Below are 14,009 nucleotides of genomic sequence, written 5' to 3'. Positions count from 1 at the left end.
ATTCACATCCAGAGAGAGAGAGAGAGAGAAAGAGGGAACAAGGGATTGTGAGGCAGCTGCTTGGACGGGGATTTATATGAAAATCATTCACACCAAAAAAGCCCAAATTATTTATTAATGTTCTATGCAAAATGTGCGCTCTGTTCGGTACTCGCTAAGCTGCCAGTTTGACAAACTCTTAGGGACACTTTTTCCTACATTCAAATTGACTTCTGAAAAGTTGAACAATCATTGAGCTGAGAAATCGATTATCAAATTTATTTACTTTGCTCCTCGACTTGGGCTCAGCGCCAAGGACATTAAGGGGTTTGAGACACAACAGAACTGAATCGATATAGGTCTATTTATAATTTAAAGAACGCAGCAAGGCGTGTAAATTGTGGAGATATTGGGAATTTTATTATCATTGTTAATTTTGATTATTTGTTTGATCATAATTGTATTTCACAGTTGTTTAGGGAAGGTTGGAGTGAAGGTTTAAAAACTTTTTCTTGATAAAGATATGGGAATGTCATAAAACAATTTTGGGTTAAAGTTAAGTTTAAGTAATAGCAAATATATATAATACTTGATATTATTGATGTTATGAAATACTACTGAGAGCAAAAAATTGGGTGAATTGGGTTGTAAAATTAAAGATCTTTATTTATTCTTAAAAATTAATTTCATCCTCTTCAAAGTAAGAAGTAGTCTTGCAAGTTCAGCTAAAATTTAATATAAAACGAACGTTCTTGAATCATCTTTCTTTGCTTTAGCTAATAAGAAACCCCTAAGATAAGTTGTCATTTCATTTTTCTCGTCTGCATTGTTGCTGGGCAACCCTTGTGAATGATATGACAAGCTAGAGAACATTCTGCGATTGCATTACAGCTGCACTGCCGTGACGTCAAAAAGGAAAAGCAAGAGCAAAAGCAAAGGCAAAGGCAAGTTGACTGATAGTGCGAGCCCCCGAAAGGAATCAAAAGAGATGCCGGCAATGAGCTTGCAATAATGTGATAAGCGCAGCGGAAATGAAAACAAGCGCAAGCGAGCGTTGACGATGAATGGGCATGGGCATGACAACAACTGACAACAACAACACCATCAACAAGACAACAATAATGCACAGCAATAACAAAAGGGAGAACGGGACAACAAGATGTGGCGCCCACAACAAAGCGTCAGACACTTAAAAGTCAACGTCAAGCGACGCGCAATAAAAGTAAAATTGCCATCGGAGTCTTATTGCAGTCTCATTGGAGTTGAACTACCGCAATTGCCGCCCAACTCCAACCCAGTTTGCCACCTCGCTCCACACACATACGCAGCGAGCTACATACTCCCCACCAATTCACCACACTCCGAACTCCACAACTGATGTGTGTGTTTGTGTGTGTGGCGCATTTTGCTTCAATTATTTTTATTGGCGCGGCGCAAAAATTTATGTTGCATACTTTGCAGCGCTGCTGGCGTAGCGTGGCGTTAATTTCGTTATGGCAAACTGCAATGCCTTGACATGTGAGAGTGTGAGTGCGAGTGTCAGAGTGTGCATGTGTGTGTCTGTGTCTGTGTTTGTGTTTGGGGAAGGAAAGGAAAGTGTGCGCCATCGCGGCGCCATGGCCCCACTGTGAAGCGGAATATTGAAAAGTTCTCGAGTATCTTAATTAAAGGTTAAGTGTGCGCCTTTTGAAAGCGCGAATTATGGTAATTTACGTTGAAAGCCAGCCAAGTGGGCGTGCCAAATGTGGGCGGCAGTCGACAGCAGCCAGATGGGGGAAAGAAAGCTCTTTAATAAGTGAGTATAGTGAGTGGATGAGTGAGTGAGTGCACTTCACAGAGTGAAACTCAGCAGCTGATACGCATTATAAACTCTCTCGAACTTATCAAAATGTTAAGTGCGCTGTAGTTTAATACGTATTGAATATATTGTGCTGCTAAAAGTTCACATACTTGTGGCAAGGCTTCCCTATTTAATTGTATACTATTACTCAAACTTTTGTGAAATAAAAAGTTAAATTGCTCTAGCGTCATAATAGCAATGGCTTATGGTATTATTAAAAGTATTTTAGTTGATGAAGTGCGTGCTAGGATTTAATTATTTAATAGCTCGAAAATAGTAAAATTTCTATTATTCTAATTTAAGCTAGAATATAAAATTTAAAGGGTTATAAAAACGAAAAGTTATTACTTTATTGTTTAAGGCAATCATAGATATTAATGTAAAATATTTAGAGCTGAACTCGTAAAGACTAATTACTTTATCAAGTAATCAAGGTATTCGTTCGTCAAATTTGAATATATCATTGTGAAATTTGGCACCCGCCAGCTATCAAATGTTATTTAATATTATTGCATGACTGCAAATAATTAAAATCGTACAAAACGAGGCATTGCACTAACTGTTTAAAATGCGATATGTCGGTCAGAATTTATTCGTGGTGCATTTTAAATGACACAATTCAGTCCAGCGATATACATACACATACATACATATACATATAATAACAAAAACCATCAATACATGCATTTAATATAATTAATTATCATAAATGACACTACAAAACGAAACCAAAGCAATTTGCATTTATTTATCTGCACACAGCGAAAGCAATTAAATACAACTTAATCAAATTGCATAATGTCAACTTCAAATACTCCCGAACTCTGGCCAGACTTTAAGCGAGACCTGGAAAACCAATTGACCTCAATACGAATACGAGCGAATAACTATGAATGACTATGAGTACTCAGTCTCTTAGTTGTCTCTGCTCGGCGAACAATCAATAAAATTTACCCACAATCAGCCAGCGAACGTGTGAAATTGTCTGTCGACATCTACTTTTCTCATTTCTCGTTTCTCGCTTTTCTTTCTCTTTATTGACTCCTCGTTGTCTCGGTGTTGCTTTGGCTTCTCCGTTGCTCGGTGACAGAGTGGACAGCGTTAATAAAAAATGCAAATTTTATGCACAATTTGACAAAAAATGTTGTACAATAAATACAAATTAGACGAAATGTTGAAGCTCAAGCTCAAGCTCACAGTTCGAAGCAGAAAATCCAGAGAGGGAGCGATTAGAGTGAACCGAAAATGAAGCAAATAAACCTAATCAAATGTTTCAACATTGAAATCAATGTTGTTTGAGTATCAGAAATTGCAAAATAAATTGAAGCTGACAGCATAGTGTTGGGATTAGCAAATTCAAATTTAAAACTTGCTCTTTAATCAAATATTCCTTTGACTTGTAGCCAAAGTTATCTGTACTTGAAATCAAATTTGAGTAAGAGGATTATAGTTGCAAATTGAGGAAAACAAATGAAAATATCTTTTTGTTCTCTTGTTTAAACAAGTTATTGGGCATCAAGACAAGCACTTTTATTTTAAAATTTTCAACTTTGTGCTAGGTATAAACATTAAATTTTTAAATTTCTCCAGCTGCTTGAATCGTTTTTAGCCTGAATGCCACTTCCAAGATTCGAATACACACAACTTGGAGCTAAAGAGGCGGCAAATCCAATATTATGTTGGAGCAAATTGCAAGCTCACGTATAGAGCGATAGCTGTGAGCGATATTTTCAATGCGCTGTCGGTAAAAATTACGCACATTTAGTTAAGTCCCCGGTCCGATGATGTTTTCAGCGAGCAACTTGGCCAACGATGCCAGCGGCAGGACATGAATATTTTAAAAATTCGCAATGCTCTCTCAACGCGTGTTGCTGTTGTACGTGGGCAGCAGCAGCTCGAAAGCTCGACAGCTCGACAGCTCCAGCAGCTGTAGATGCTGCAGGCTGCTCCTCGCAGGAGACACGCAGAATGAATAATTTAAGACTGGGAGTTTGCTGGGGAGATGGGCTGGAAATGGAAGGCCGACTCTTGGCGTCATCAAATAAATGCCAAATGAGCAATCAAAGTGCCATGAAGGACTAACTAAGCAGCCGCTCAACCTAACGCCACCCAATCCTCCGCCAATCCTCCAATCCGACGCTGATGAGTGTCCCGTAAAAAATGATGTACACGAATAAACAAGCGTGGCAAGCGTGAACAGGAGAGGGAGCTGAAGCGAAGAGAGAGCGGGAACCAAGTCCAATGAAGCGCATAAACAGCAAATAAAGCTGTGAATATTTTTCCATTATAAATAAAAAGAAAAGCAAATTTAAAAGACGCGCTGAAAAAGAACACAAGTATCTTAGATACCCTAGAGGTATGAGTAATATTTCTGAAAGGCAGTCTCAAATGTCCAATTATTCTTGATGGGATATAAAATAGTTATGATTGTTTTTTATACTTGCTCATATTTTTTACTTTATAAAATATTTTTGTACATATTAATTCTCACTGCTTTTTATATATTTCTTCAAATATAATTAAAATGCTTATGTGCAAAATGTTTATAACTATTTGAGAACTAATTTTGTTTTGAGTATTAAAATTATCTTTTATTTATATTAAATTTCAGAAGCCTTGCTATTTAACAAAAGAAAATTAGTAGAAAGTAAGTTCAGAAAGACCATTGATGGTTTGAAGTGTTAATAAAATTTCAGCTTTTTAAATTCACATTTATCTATAATATCACAAGAATATGTGTCTTAATACAATAATATAATCTTAACAACTATACAACTATAATAACAGTTATGAAATTTAATTTATTGTGAAATAATTATCGAATTATTTACAACTTGAATTAAATGTAAAAGAACAACAGAACTTAGTATACAGCTTAAAGATTATCAAGACTAAGCATAACAGAAATGTTTAGCAGATTATCATAGCTCACCAAATATTTGTGTTCATCTGTAGGGTATGCTCAACTGAATTATAGATTAAATTGAGAAACTAAAGAGAAGCAAGCACTTGGCAAGCATAGCAGCATTTGCTATGTGCGAATCTTCTGGCATTGTGTGTGCGGCAGAGAGACAAAAAACTTATTATACGCCAAAGCTGCATCAGCTGTGCCCCAATAGAAATAGAGAGAGAGAAAGGCAAGAACAAGGGCTAGAAGCGAGACTCGAGGGTGCACTCAGTTATTGTCTCAGCCATATTGTCGATATGTAAGTAATTGGTATGTACAACTGCGCCTGCTGCTCGGTTTGCCAGGAGCTGAGAGAAATGCGGTTATGAATTTCTGAGCAGAGCTCTGTAGTTGATACCCCCTCTGATACCAGAGAGTGAGCGAGAGAGGGATAAGCGGGGGAATAGGTATCGCTGCAATTGCTCCACAGAAGTTTTATTAAAAACTTGTGCAGCAGCGAGTTGTGTTGCAGTCGATGCACAAGGCGCTGATATATAATATATATATATATATATACATATATAAGAGGCTAAATAAAATGAGAAAGTTTCATAAAACATTTGTGACTTTCGCAATTTTTTATGGCTGCAACTTAAAGTTTCGCTCCCACTCACTCTCTCTCTATGGCCATCTGTCTCTTTCTAGTGCGCTCTACTTCGCTTTATAGGCTATTAACTTGGGCCACGTTTTTGTTGGGGTTTTGCTAAAGTCGGAAAGTGCAAGAATTTATCGCATGACACACTAAGGCGGGTCTCATGCAGTTATCGAAATGGGCCAGTGCGCTCAAGTGCATGCATCGAGATGGCCAAGAGATGGGGGTTAGCGATGGGAGGACAGCAAATCGATTACTTACTCAGCTTTCAGCTGAGTGCTTACGGTTTACGGTTTATATTGCCAACGCAATGGCCGCATCACAATAACTTTTCATGATTTGCCGTTGTCGTTTCGATAACATTGTTTGGGTCATCTTAAAAACGAGTTCGGCAATGTGATTCTTGATATCGATTGCAGAGATAAGAAAGGGGTATAAGCTGAAAATATTTCAATTATCGATAATTGATAATAGATTTGATGTACGTTATTATTATCGATCATTAATAAATGATTTATTAATCGATTTTATGTATGTTATCTCTATTGATCATTGATAATCGATTTAAAATATGTTATCTTTATCAATCGTTAGTAATCGATTAAATAAATGTTAAAAGTATAGATCGATTTTTTATAATCGATACAAGAATGTGCCTTAATGATAAGCTCTAAATTTGTAAAACTCCTTCATATGAATATGAATTCCAATTAAGATACTGTAATAATTCAAAAATTCAGACAATTTATTGTTAAACGCATTCATAACCAGTTTTAATTACAATATCAGCTTCGTCTCCTTGGCATGGCCTAAACCAACCTTTGGCTTAAAGGCAACATAACTTATTTGTAGAAAATCAGAATAGAATGGAAGTTTTGCAAATGCACAAAAATGTATCGATTTAGTTGCACAAAAGGCCAGCTTGCAGCCTGCAACATGCCGACGAAGTATGCAACAATTGAAAGCCACTTAAAGCCACAATTCGAGAGAAATCCCAACAGCCGTTGGCCAAAAGATAGGTTATAGCCCTAGCTACAACTGTAGTTGTAGCTGTAGCTGTTGCCATTGGGCCAAATAAATTTGCAAACAAATTTTGTGTTATCGATATGAACGTCTAATGACCCATTGACTGCTGATGCCAATGCACTCTGCCACTAGTTCGATGCGATGCGATACGATGCTATGCTATGCAAGAGTATTGGCCTAATGAAACCCAATATCTTTGAGAATTTTAGGGGGAGGCGCAAATGCAGACTATAGACTATAGACTGCACATTGCACATTGCACAAGTTGCAACCGATAACTGCATGGTGCATTTGATTGTTTGTGGTGTGTGTTGAGAGTGTTGCTTAGGGAGGCGTTCATAAACTCAAAATGATGCCAAAAATATGGGCAATTGATGTCTATGGCTGTACGTGTGCATCTAACGCTCGTTGACTTGGCCAAAAGCCAATTTCAGTCAAAACGCATGCCAAATTTGCCAATAACAAAACCAAAACGAGATACGAAAAATGGCTAAATATTTTATGTTATCGATGAGGCAAATACACAGCGACCTACACTTCCTCCTTTTTCTCAGTTCTAGCTGGTGCTGGTGACCCAACAAAAACAAATTGCAGTCGCTGCAGAACACATTTGCATGAGTCTCCCAGCGCTTGCAAACGAAGTTCCCGCTTAGAAAGTAGTTCAGCAGTGGCAGTTGAACGCATTGACAGCCCATACAAATGTGTGTTCTGCTGCTCGCACTCGTATACCCTAACTTACCCCAGAGAAATTTCAGTTTTGTTTGCCGCTCACATATTTCGTATATTTGGCAAGTGCTTCCCCATGGAATTTATAGTTGGACTTGTTCAATGCAAACTGATGAGAGTCTTAACTCGAAACTTTTGCCAGAATTTGCACGAATATATAATTCTTTAGTGAATATTTTTGTTTAAAACTCTACTGTGCTATTGGGGAATGAATTTCGATTTATGAAATATTTTATTTATTTACATTGTGCTCAGTTATAATGACAACGATCACAGTAATGAAAATCTTTAAATTGACTATTGTCGATATTGTAAAAATAACTTGTTAACTTTCAAGTAATTTTAAGTGGTACATTTTAAAATTTGTAAATCATTAAGGAATGAAAATTGATTATTTAAAATTTAAAATGCGAGATTTATATATTAGTATTGTTTAATTTGCTATTTCATGTTATCCACTTAAGTTGCACTTTAAGTAAGTGCATTAACACTTCGTTGACTTTCTTTGTGTTTGTATTTTTCGCTTATTGTTGCCGTTTTGTGTTTTTGAAATATGTCTGCATTGTCGCAAGGGAGGGAGAAAGCATGCTGCTGCGAGTGTGTGTGCAAGGCGAAGCAAATGAGATAAAGTTTCATTGTCTTCGTTGTTTTTGTTGTTGTTGCTCTTGCAGCGCCATTTCTCAGCAGCGCCAAAAAGTATGCCATGCTTTTTGCGCTCGCTTCGTTACCCACTAAAAGCTCTCGTGCATTAAAACTCACCTGCATGAAGGTCGCTTAGCTCGTCGGCATTGACGGCGGCAGCGACGTTGCTGGAGGCAGCGCCGCTCTCCACACCACTGAGCGAAATGCTGGCACGCTTCTTCCCCCGCCAGACGCTGATGCCAAAGCACTCGGCACAGCAGCAGAAAACAAAGCCCAATATGAGGAGCACCCAGGCGGCGACCATTAGGACAATGGTCGATGTGGAACGATAGCTGTAATTCTCTTCTAAAAGTACCAAAAAGTTTTCGTTGCTGTGATTGTTGTTGGCAATGTATTCGACATTGTTGCCATTAGAGTTTACGTAGTAGTTGTTGTTGTTGTTATTGTTAATAATGTTTGGTTGAAAGGCGACATCGACAGAGGCGAGCGCCGCGTAGCTGTTGCCCACCATGTGGAAGAGCGGTTGCAATTTGGTGAGACGCATAAGTGTTATGTTTGACATGTTGGTGGTAGCATTTCTTGGTGGCAACAGCTGCACTCGTTCGGTCACTCACTCACTCACTCATTGAATCACTTAATCAATCACTACGTCACTTGTTCAATATCACCAATTTGTTTGGAGTACGCGCCTTTGCAGAAATACGGACGAAACGTGACTGGTTCCAACTCAACGCAACTCTGAACTCAACTCAACTCAATACTCTATACAAAACGATGCTGAGATACGGCTCTCGACAACTGTCAACCGGGCGTCTGCGACTCGACGTGCAACTGGCTTATTATCTGGATCGTTGCTTTAACCACTGCTTCACTGCTTTAGCTTTAGCAACTGCTACTACGACGCGGCGTCGCGACGTTTCATTTGTTTGTGTGTGAAAAATGTACAACAACAAGAACAACAAAAGCAATATTAAGCAGTATCGTAGATGTTGACAGCCGCAGAAAATTTTGTTTTTGGCTCGCAATCTTTATTATCACACATGTGTATTTAAGCAGATAGATCGACTGGCAAACAGACAGACAGACAACCAGCCGTACACAATACTTGTGTGTACAGTATTACGTATGTATGAATGGAGATCGTTCTCTCTTTCTATTGCTCTCAGTCTCTGCCTCTTATATCTAATTAAGTTTTGTTTACTTGCGAGAACGCTAAAAGTTTTGTTTACTTTTGTTGTGGTGTGGTGATTTAAGCAGAGCAGCGTAAAGCTTAGCTGTCTGCCCATGGTGAGTTGTGGTAGTGCTTACACCTGCAGCTGCAGAGTGCAAGTCTAGACTGTGGTGAGTTCTTACAGACAGACAGATAGATAAGCCTATCATTTTTCAGCTGCAGCCTGCGCTCAAAATTCGCTGTGTTTGCCTCCAAAGTGATAGAAGGTGCGAGCTGTAGCTAGATTTACTCTATTTCTTTATTTTATATCAGAAGTTAGGCAAATTAGAGTGATTGTCGTTGATGTGTGATATTTTTGGAGAGCCAGTCGATTGATAAGCAACAACAGAAGTGCAGAAATTCAGGAAAGTTCCATAATTTGTGTATTAATAATTACTTGAGTCAATAAAATGATATTCTCGACTAAAAATAGAAGCGCTCGATTTGGTTCAAATAATTTCACAATGAGTTGACTAATGTTGTTAACAGCTGTATTTTAATTGATTTTCACATTTTACACAATTTGATCTATTAATTATTCAACGTCGTAATACCTTGACAATATTGGCACAGCTCAATTCTCCACACTCCACCAAAGATACTGTAAATCAAAGTTTGTATAATTTAAGTTGTTTTGTATTAACTTTAAACTTACATTCGCAGGCAGCGCGTTCCAGTTGACAACGAGTTATGTTTTTCCATCTGACATCTCTTCTTCTGCATTCGACGTTCAAATATTTGGTGACATCATCTTCAATGCCGATCCTCGGCTCATTTCTCTCACAGACGCGAGTTAGCTGCTCGCAAATCCTGCGATCTGCCTGGACTTGAAGCAAACACAAGGAGCAGAAGACTGTGCATAGATGACAGAGTTTACTTATGATATCTGAGAAGACATTTTTGTCTGGCTTACCCAAGATTAGCACAAATTTCGACATGATTATGAATGGTTGGAATATGACTACTTCTGTAGCTGTTCTCAGCCAATATACCAGGTATTTATAGTCTAGAATCGGTTTGAGGAAGTGACTTGCAGGTATTGTTATAAAGACAGCTGTCGAATTGACTTACATGTTTTCGACAATGGATTTAATTCGATTATTTTTGGTATATATAAAACGTGCAGATAGTCTTATAACAATTGATGATGGCTGACCTGATTCTTAAGCATTCCCCGGCCTATAAAAGCACGCTCTAAAGCACATTTTAATACCACCAATCAATCATTCTTAGTTGCAATGCATATTCAGAACATTCTTATATTCTCTTTGATCGTCTGCAGTGTGCAGATTAGTGCCCAGAGCATCGATTGCGATGAGATTTACAAGAGCTGCTCAAAACATGCGAAAACTGTTCCTCAAATAGATGAACGAGAAAATAATATCTGCCCGAAAGAAGTGGAAAAACGCTGGATCTGGCGCAATCTCACACAATGTGAGATGCAACGTCTGTACTGTCAAAGTAAGTGGTTATAAGACCTTTTTTTAATTGTACTGAAGCTATTAATACATCTTTGTAGATCCTGGAAGGCAGTTTACTTGTGATGCTATAGCCGAGATGGCTAATATGAAACGCAGGCGTTTGACTCGTTGCATCACTTGCGAGCCCCCTCGCTCCACTCGACGCACCACACGGCGAACTACTCGCCGCACAACTCGTCGCCCCACTCGCCGAACAACTCGCCGCACAACTCGTCGAACTACTCGACGCCCCACTCGCCGCACCACACGGCGCACCACACGGCGCACCACTCGTCGCACCACTCGCCATACAACTCGTCGAACTACCCGTCGCACTACTCTTCGACCCTCTACTAGACCTACCACTACCACCTCTACAACACAAAGGACCACTACACGTCAAGCCACTCGCAGAACTCCGCCGCGTATAACAACACGTAGATCCACCCGCAAGCCATCTATTCCTTAAAGTAATAAGTCTAATTGCAAACATAAAATAACATGTTCTATGTCACAATCTTTAATATTCTTTTGATGCATAATTAAATCATTCCATTAAAATTTGCGAGAACGACGAAGAATAAAAGCTTACTGAAGTTAAAAAATTTAAAGTTACAAATATATGTAGTTTATTGGTCAATTTACAGATTTTGATTTATTTGCAAATTTGTTTAGATCATTGTTTAACGACGGAGGACTCTGACAATGTTGGCACAGCTCAATTGACCGCATTCCACCAAAGATACTGTAAATTATGAAATATTGATTAGTTTATATAGTAATTTTAAGTATGATTTGCTTGTAACTTACATTCGCAAGCAGCGCGTTCGAGCTGACAACGAGTTATATTCTTCCATCTGACATCTCTTCTGCGACATTCGGCATTCAAATATTTAGTGACGGAATCTTCAATGCCGATTCTCGTTTCATTTCTCTCACAGACACGAGTAAGTTGTTCACATGTCCTGCGATTCGCCTGTGATTTGACTTGCAGCAAACACAGGGAGCAGATGACTAGAAATAAAATAAGTTTAATTATGATCATTAATATGATATTTATTATAAAACTTACCCAAGAGCAGCACAAACTTCGACATAATTGCTATATGATGGAACTGGACGTATTCTATAACTGAAAGTTTCCAAAATGTCGGGTATTTATAGTCCAGAATCGGGTTGAGGAAGTTATTCAATTATTATTTATTATGCACAGCTGTCGATTGGGCTTACATCGCCATCGTAAGACATACAAAAGTATAGCTGAATTACATCCATTGTTATGTAATTCAGCTATACTTTTGTATGTCTTACTATAGCCATTGTTTGATAACAGCTGTTGTTGGTTGACCTGATTCTAAAGCAGTGTCTGGACTATATAAGATAGTTTCTGAGGCAACTTCTTTATCAGTTATCGATTACTCTCAGTCAAAATGCATATCCAGAGCATTGTTGCCCTCTGCTTGATCATCTGCTGTGCACAGATCAGTGCCCAGAGCGTCGATTGCGATAAGATCTACAAGAGTTGCACGGACTGTGCAAGGAATGTTCCCCAACGAGATGAAATTAATCATAGGAACAACTGTCCCAGAGAGGTCGAGGAGCGTTGGATCTGGCGTAATCTTTCCCAATGCGAAATTCAACGTCTCTACTGTCAAAGTAAGTTGAGAAGAATCCTCTTTCCATTTCAAACAAGCTAATTATGAATTTATGTAGATCCTGGTAGGCGCTTCACTTGCGATACCATTGCCGAGTTGGCTAAAATGAGACGCAGGATCACGCCTCGTTGCATTCGTTGTACTACTCGGCGAACCTCTCGTCGCACCACTCGCAGAAGATCGAGTACTTCTCGTAGACCGACGACTCGTCGTACTTCTCGTAGGTCTACGTCACGTAGAACCACACGTAGAACTACTCGCAAGCCATCGCCATAAAGCGGAAGATAATGAAACAGGGCTTGGTTGAATATTAATCAGAATAAACAAAATTCAATGGAATATAAATAAACAATAAATTTCGATATGCTTTTAAATACATTTCATTCGGCTGCTCCAGCTGAAGTGCTTTTTAAATACTTGTTACGGTTTAAGTTTTCACAACACAGACGCCCCAATCCCAGGCCCCATTCCTCATTCCCAACCGAATCCATAGCCATGACCAACGATATCCTCACACCACATTGAGCCCAAACCCGAACCCACTTGAGCTCACGTCATGAACATGATTATGTACTTTATGAATGTGCAGTAAGATGAGTGGCAGAGAAAGAAATATCATCAATAATTGATACAAACTGTTGAATGCTCTACAGCATTTTTTAAGGCAAAAGAGATTTTTAAAGTACTCCACAATATTTTGGAAATTTTAAAGCTTTAAACTGTAAGCAAAGTGAAATTTAAAGCGCTAGAAATATTTAATATTACCAGTTTCATCACTTAGCGTTGTTGGTCAGCTGCAAATGGCCATAATGAAATGGTCCTCAGAGTGAGCTGTGTAAATGGTTTTCACAGGCTGCTCCAACTGCAATTGCTTATATAATACTCTCGTATTTGAAATTGAAAATCTTTTTGGCGCTGCACTTGAAAAATGCTTAGGACCAGGCCATGGATGATGAACTTTATAAAACTCTTGACCACATTTGCCGCAGCTACAAGCCTCCTCCCTCCCTCCCTCCAACGTTTGCTTTCCCTCCCCGAACCTTACGCTGTCCTCGCCTTTGGTCAGCTAGCAACACTTTGGCCATGTCTGACCAGCTGACGGCTGTGGAGTTAAGGGCTGTGGCCGAGTAAGAGGAGGGGCGAGCGGTGCAGAGTGCGAGCATTGCACTTGACTTTAGCGCCACTTGTAAGTGTAAATTTTATTTGAGCCAACCAAGTGTTATAGATGTAGATACATATATACGTCGTGTAGATACATATTTATCCATAGCTACAGCTATAGACATGTGTATGTGTGTGTGTGTTGAAGTGACTTTGCTGGTTATTGGCGCTGCCTTTGGCCTGCTGCTGCTGCTGCAGCAATGCTGGCTGGCTGGATGGCTGGCTGGCAACTCTTGGCCATCTCTTGAGGTTGGCCTCGTGTCGCTGACAGTTAAGTGCTGATAATCGCTTTTGAATTCAATTTTCAAGCAAGTAAATTTAACACACAGACAAAGTTGAGATTCAAAATGTGCAACACACTCTAATTTCGACATCCCTCACTCTCTATATCTTCTCCCATTCGTGGATGCTGGATGGCAGACAAAAAGCCTTTGTCCTGTCCCTAGTTGCCCCTTTTGTGCTGTGGGCGTTTGTTTTTTTTTTTCTTTTTTGCCCGACTCTTTTTCTCGGGGTTTTTGTGGCTTGGCAGGGGCGAAAACTGATTTTCTTGTTGCTGCTGCTGATGCTGCTGTTGCTGTTCCTGCTGTTGCTGTGGCTTGTTTTGTTGTTTTTGGCTTTGCGGTTTTTATTTGTAAACTAGATTTGGGGCTGTGCTTGGCACCGAATTTGGTTTGTTACTCATTTAATCAAAGTCCCCTAAAATGCTTTAGTTATAATAGATTTATTCAAGCATTGCGAAAATGTTTCAAATTCTGTTGGCTAAACATTAGC

The 14,009-nt window shown here is 39.1% G+C and overlaps 5 protein-coding genes across 5 annotated transcripts in view; 2 read left to right on the top strand and 3 right to left on the bottom strand.

Moving 5' to 3' along the window:
- The window catches only part of LOC117567606 (uncharacterized), a 40,339-nt gene extending 31,749 nt beyond the window's left edge, over nt 1-8,590 (bottom strand). The window contains exon 1 of the mRNA XM_034247694.2: nt 7,870-8,590. Within this exon, the coding sequence (XP_034103585.1) occupies nt 7,870-8,314 (445 nt within the window). The 5' untranslated portion in view covers nt 8,315-8,590. The remainder of the gene's footprint in view (nt 1-7,869) is intronic.
- An 846-nt stretch (nt 8,591-9,436) lies between these two features.
- On the bottom strand, nt 9,437-9,962 carry LOC127565428 (uncharacterized). The gene is made up of 3 exons (XM_052003631.1): nt 9,876-9,962; nt 9,618-9,815; nt 9,437-9,563 (listed from the first exon to the last, which is right to left on the bottom strand). Exons 1-3 carry the CDS (start codon nt 9,898-9,900, stop codon nt 9,502-9,504), a joined length of 285 nt encoding a protein of 94 aa, XP_051859591.1. The 5' UTR covers nt 9,901-9,962; the 3' UTR covers nt 9,437-9,501.
- On the top strand, nt 9,858-10,891 carry LOC117569832 (salivary glue protein Sgs-3). The gene is made up of 3 exons (XM_034251157.2): nt 9,858-9,957; nt 10,245-10,423; nt 10,482-10,891. The coding sequence occupies exons 1-3, from the start codon at nt 9,899-9,901 to the stop codon at nt 10,889-10,891; spliced, it is 648 nt and encodes a 215-aa protein (XP_034107048.1). The 5' UTR covers nt 9,858-9,898.
- A 143-nt stretch (nt 10,892-11,034) lies between these two features.
- Nucleotides 11,035-11,601, bottom strand: LOC127565427 (uncharacterized). Its single transcript, XM_052003630.1, has 3 exons — nt 11,495-11,601; nt 11,233-11,436; nt 11,035-11,167 (listed from the first exon to the last, which is right to left on the bottom strand). Exons 1-3 carry the CDS (start codon nt 11,517-11,519, stop codon nt 11,106-11,108), a joined length of 291 nt encoding a protein of 96 aa, XP_051859590.1. The 5' UTR covers nt 11,520-11,601; the 3' UTR covers nt 11,035-11,105.
- A 216-nt stretch (nt 11,602-11,817) lies between these two features.
- LOC117566460 (uncharacterized) lies at nt 11,818-12,455 on the top strand. The gene is made up of 2 exons (XM_052004212.1): nt 11,818-12,078; nt 12,136-12,455. The coding sequence occupies exons 1-2, from the start codon at nt 11,853-11,855 to the stop codon at nt 12,351-12,353; spliced, it is 444 nt and encodes a 147-aa protein (XP_051860172.1). The 5' UTR covers nt 11,818-11,852; the 3' UTR covers nt 12,354-12,455.
- Nucleotides 12,456-14,009: the final 1,554 nt, after the last annotated feature.

Source organism: Drosophila albomicans, chromosome 3 (assembly GCF_009650485.2).
Source record: "Drosophila albomicans strain 15112-1751.03 chromosome 3, ASM965048v2, whole genome shotgun sequence".
Lineage (NCBI taxonomy): Eukaryota > Metazoa > Arthropoda > Insecta > Diptera > Drosophilidae > Drosophila > Drosophila albomicans.
This window is presented reverse-complemented; position numbering and strand designations above follow the sequence as displayed.

What these genes read in the sequence shown, in the direction of transcription:
- LOC117569832 (XM_034251157.2), top strand. Translation starts at nt 9,899, where the DNA reads ATGATTATGAATGGTTGGAATATGACTACTTCTGTAGCTGTTCTCAGC. An exon ending in GTTCTCAGCCAATATACCAG is followed by an intron (nt 9,958 to 10,244) that starts GTATTTATAGTC and finishes GATCGTCTGCAG; the next exon opens with TGTGCAGATTAGTGCCCAGA. An exon ending in GCAACGTCTGTACTGTCAAA is followed by an intron (nt 10,424 to 10,481) that starts GTAAGTGGTTAT and finishes ACATCTTTGTAG; the next exon opens with ATCCTGGAAGGCAGTTTACT.
- LOC127565428 (XM_052003631.1), bottom strand. Translation starts at nt 9,900, where the DNA reads ATGTCGAAATTTGTGCTAATCTTGG. An exon ending in GAAATTTGTGCTAATCTTGG is followed by an intron (nt 9,816 to 9,875) that starts GTAAGCCAGACA and finishes ATCTATGCACAG; the next exon opens with TCTTCTGCTCCTTGTGTTTG. An exon ending in GGAACGCGCTGCCTGCGAAT is followed by an intron (nt 9,564 to 9,617) that starts GTAAGTTTAAAG and finishes TTTGATTTACAG; the next exon opens with TATCTTTGGTGGAGTGTGGA.
- LOC127565427 (XM_052003630.1), bottom strand. Translation starts at nt 11,519, where the DNA reads ATGTCGAAGTTTGTGCTGCTCTTGG. An exon ending in GAAGTTTGTGCTGCTCTTGG is followed by an intron (nt 11,437 to 11,494) that starts GTAAGTTTTATA and finishes TTTTATTTCTAG; the next exon opens with TCATCTGCTCCCTGTGTTTG. An exon ending in CGAACGCGCTGCTTGCGAAT is followed by an intron (nt 11,168 to 11,232) that starts GTAAGTTACAAG and finishes CATAATTTACAG; the next exon opens with TATCTTTGGTGGAATGCGGT.
- LOC117566460 (XM_052004212.1), top strand. Translation starts at nt 11,853, where the DNA reads ATGCATATCCAGAGCATTGTTGCCCTCTGCTTGATCATCTGCTGTGCA. An exon ending in TCAACGTCTCTACTGTCAAA is followed by an intron (nt 12,079 to 12,135) that starts GTAAGTTGAGAA and finishes GAATTTATGTAG; the next exon opens with ATCCTGGTAGGCGCTTCACT.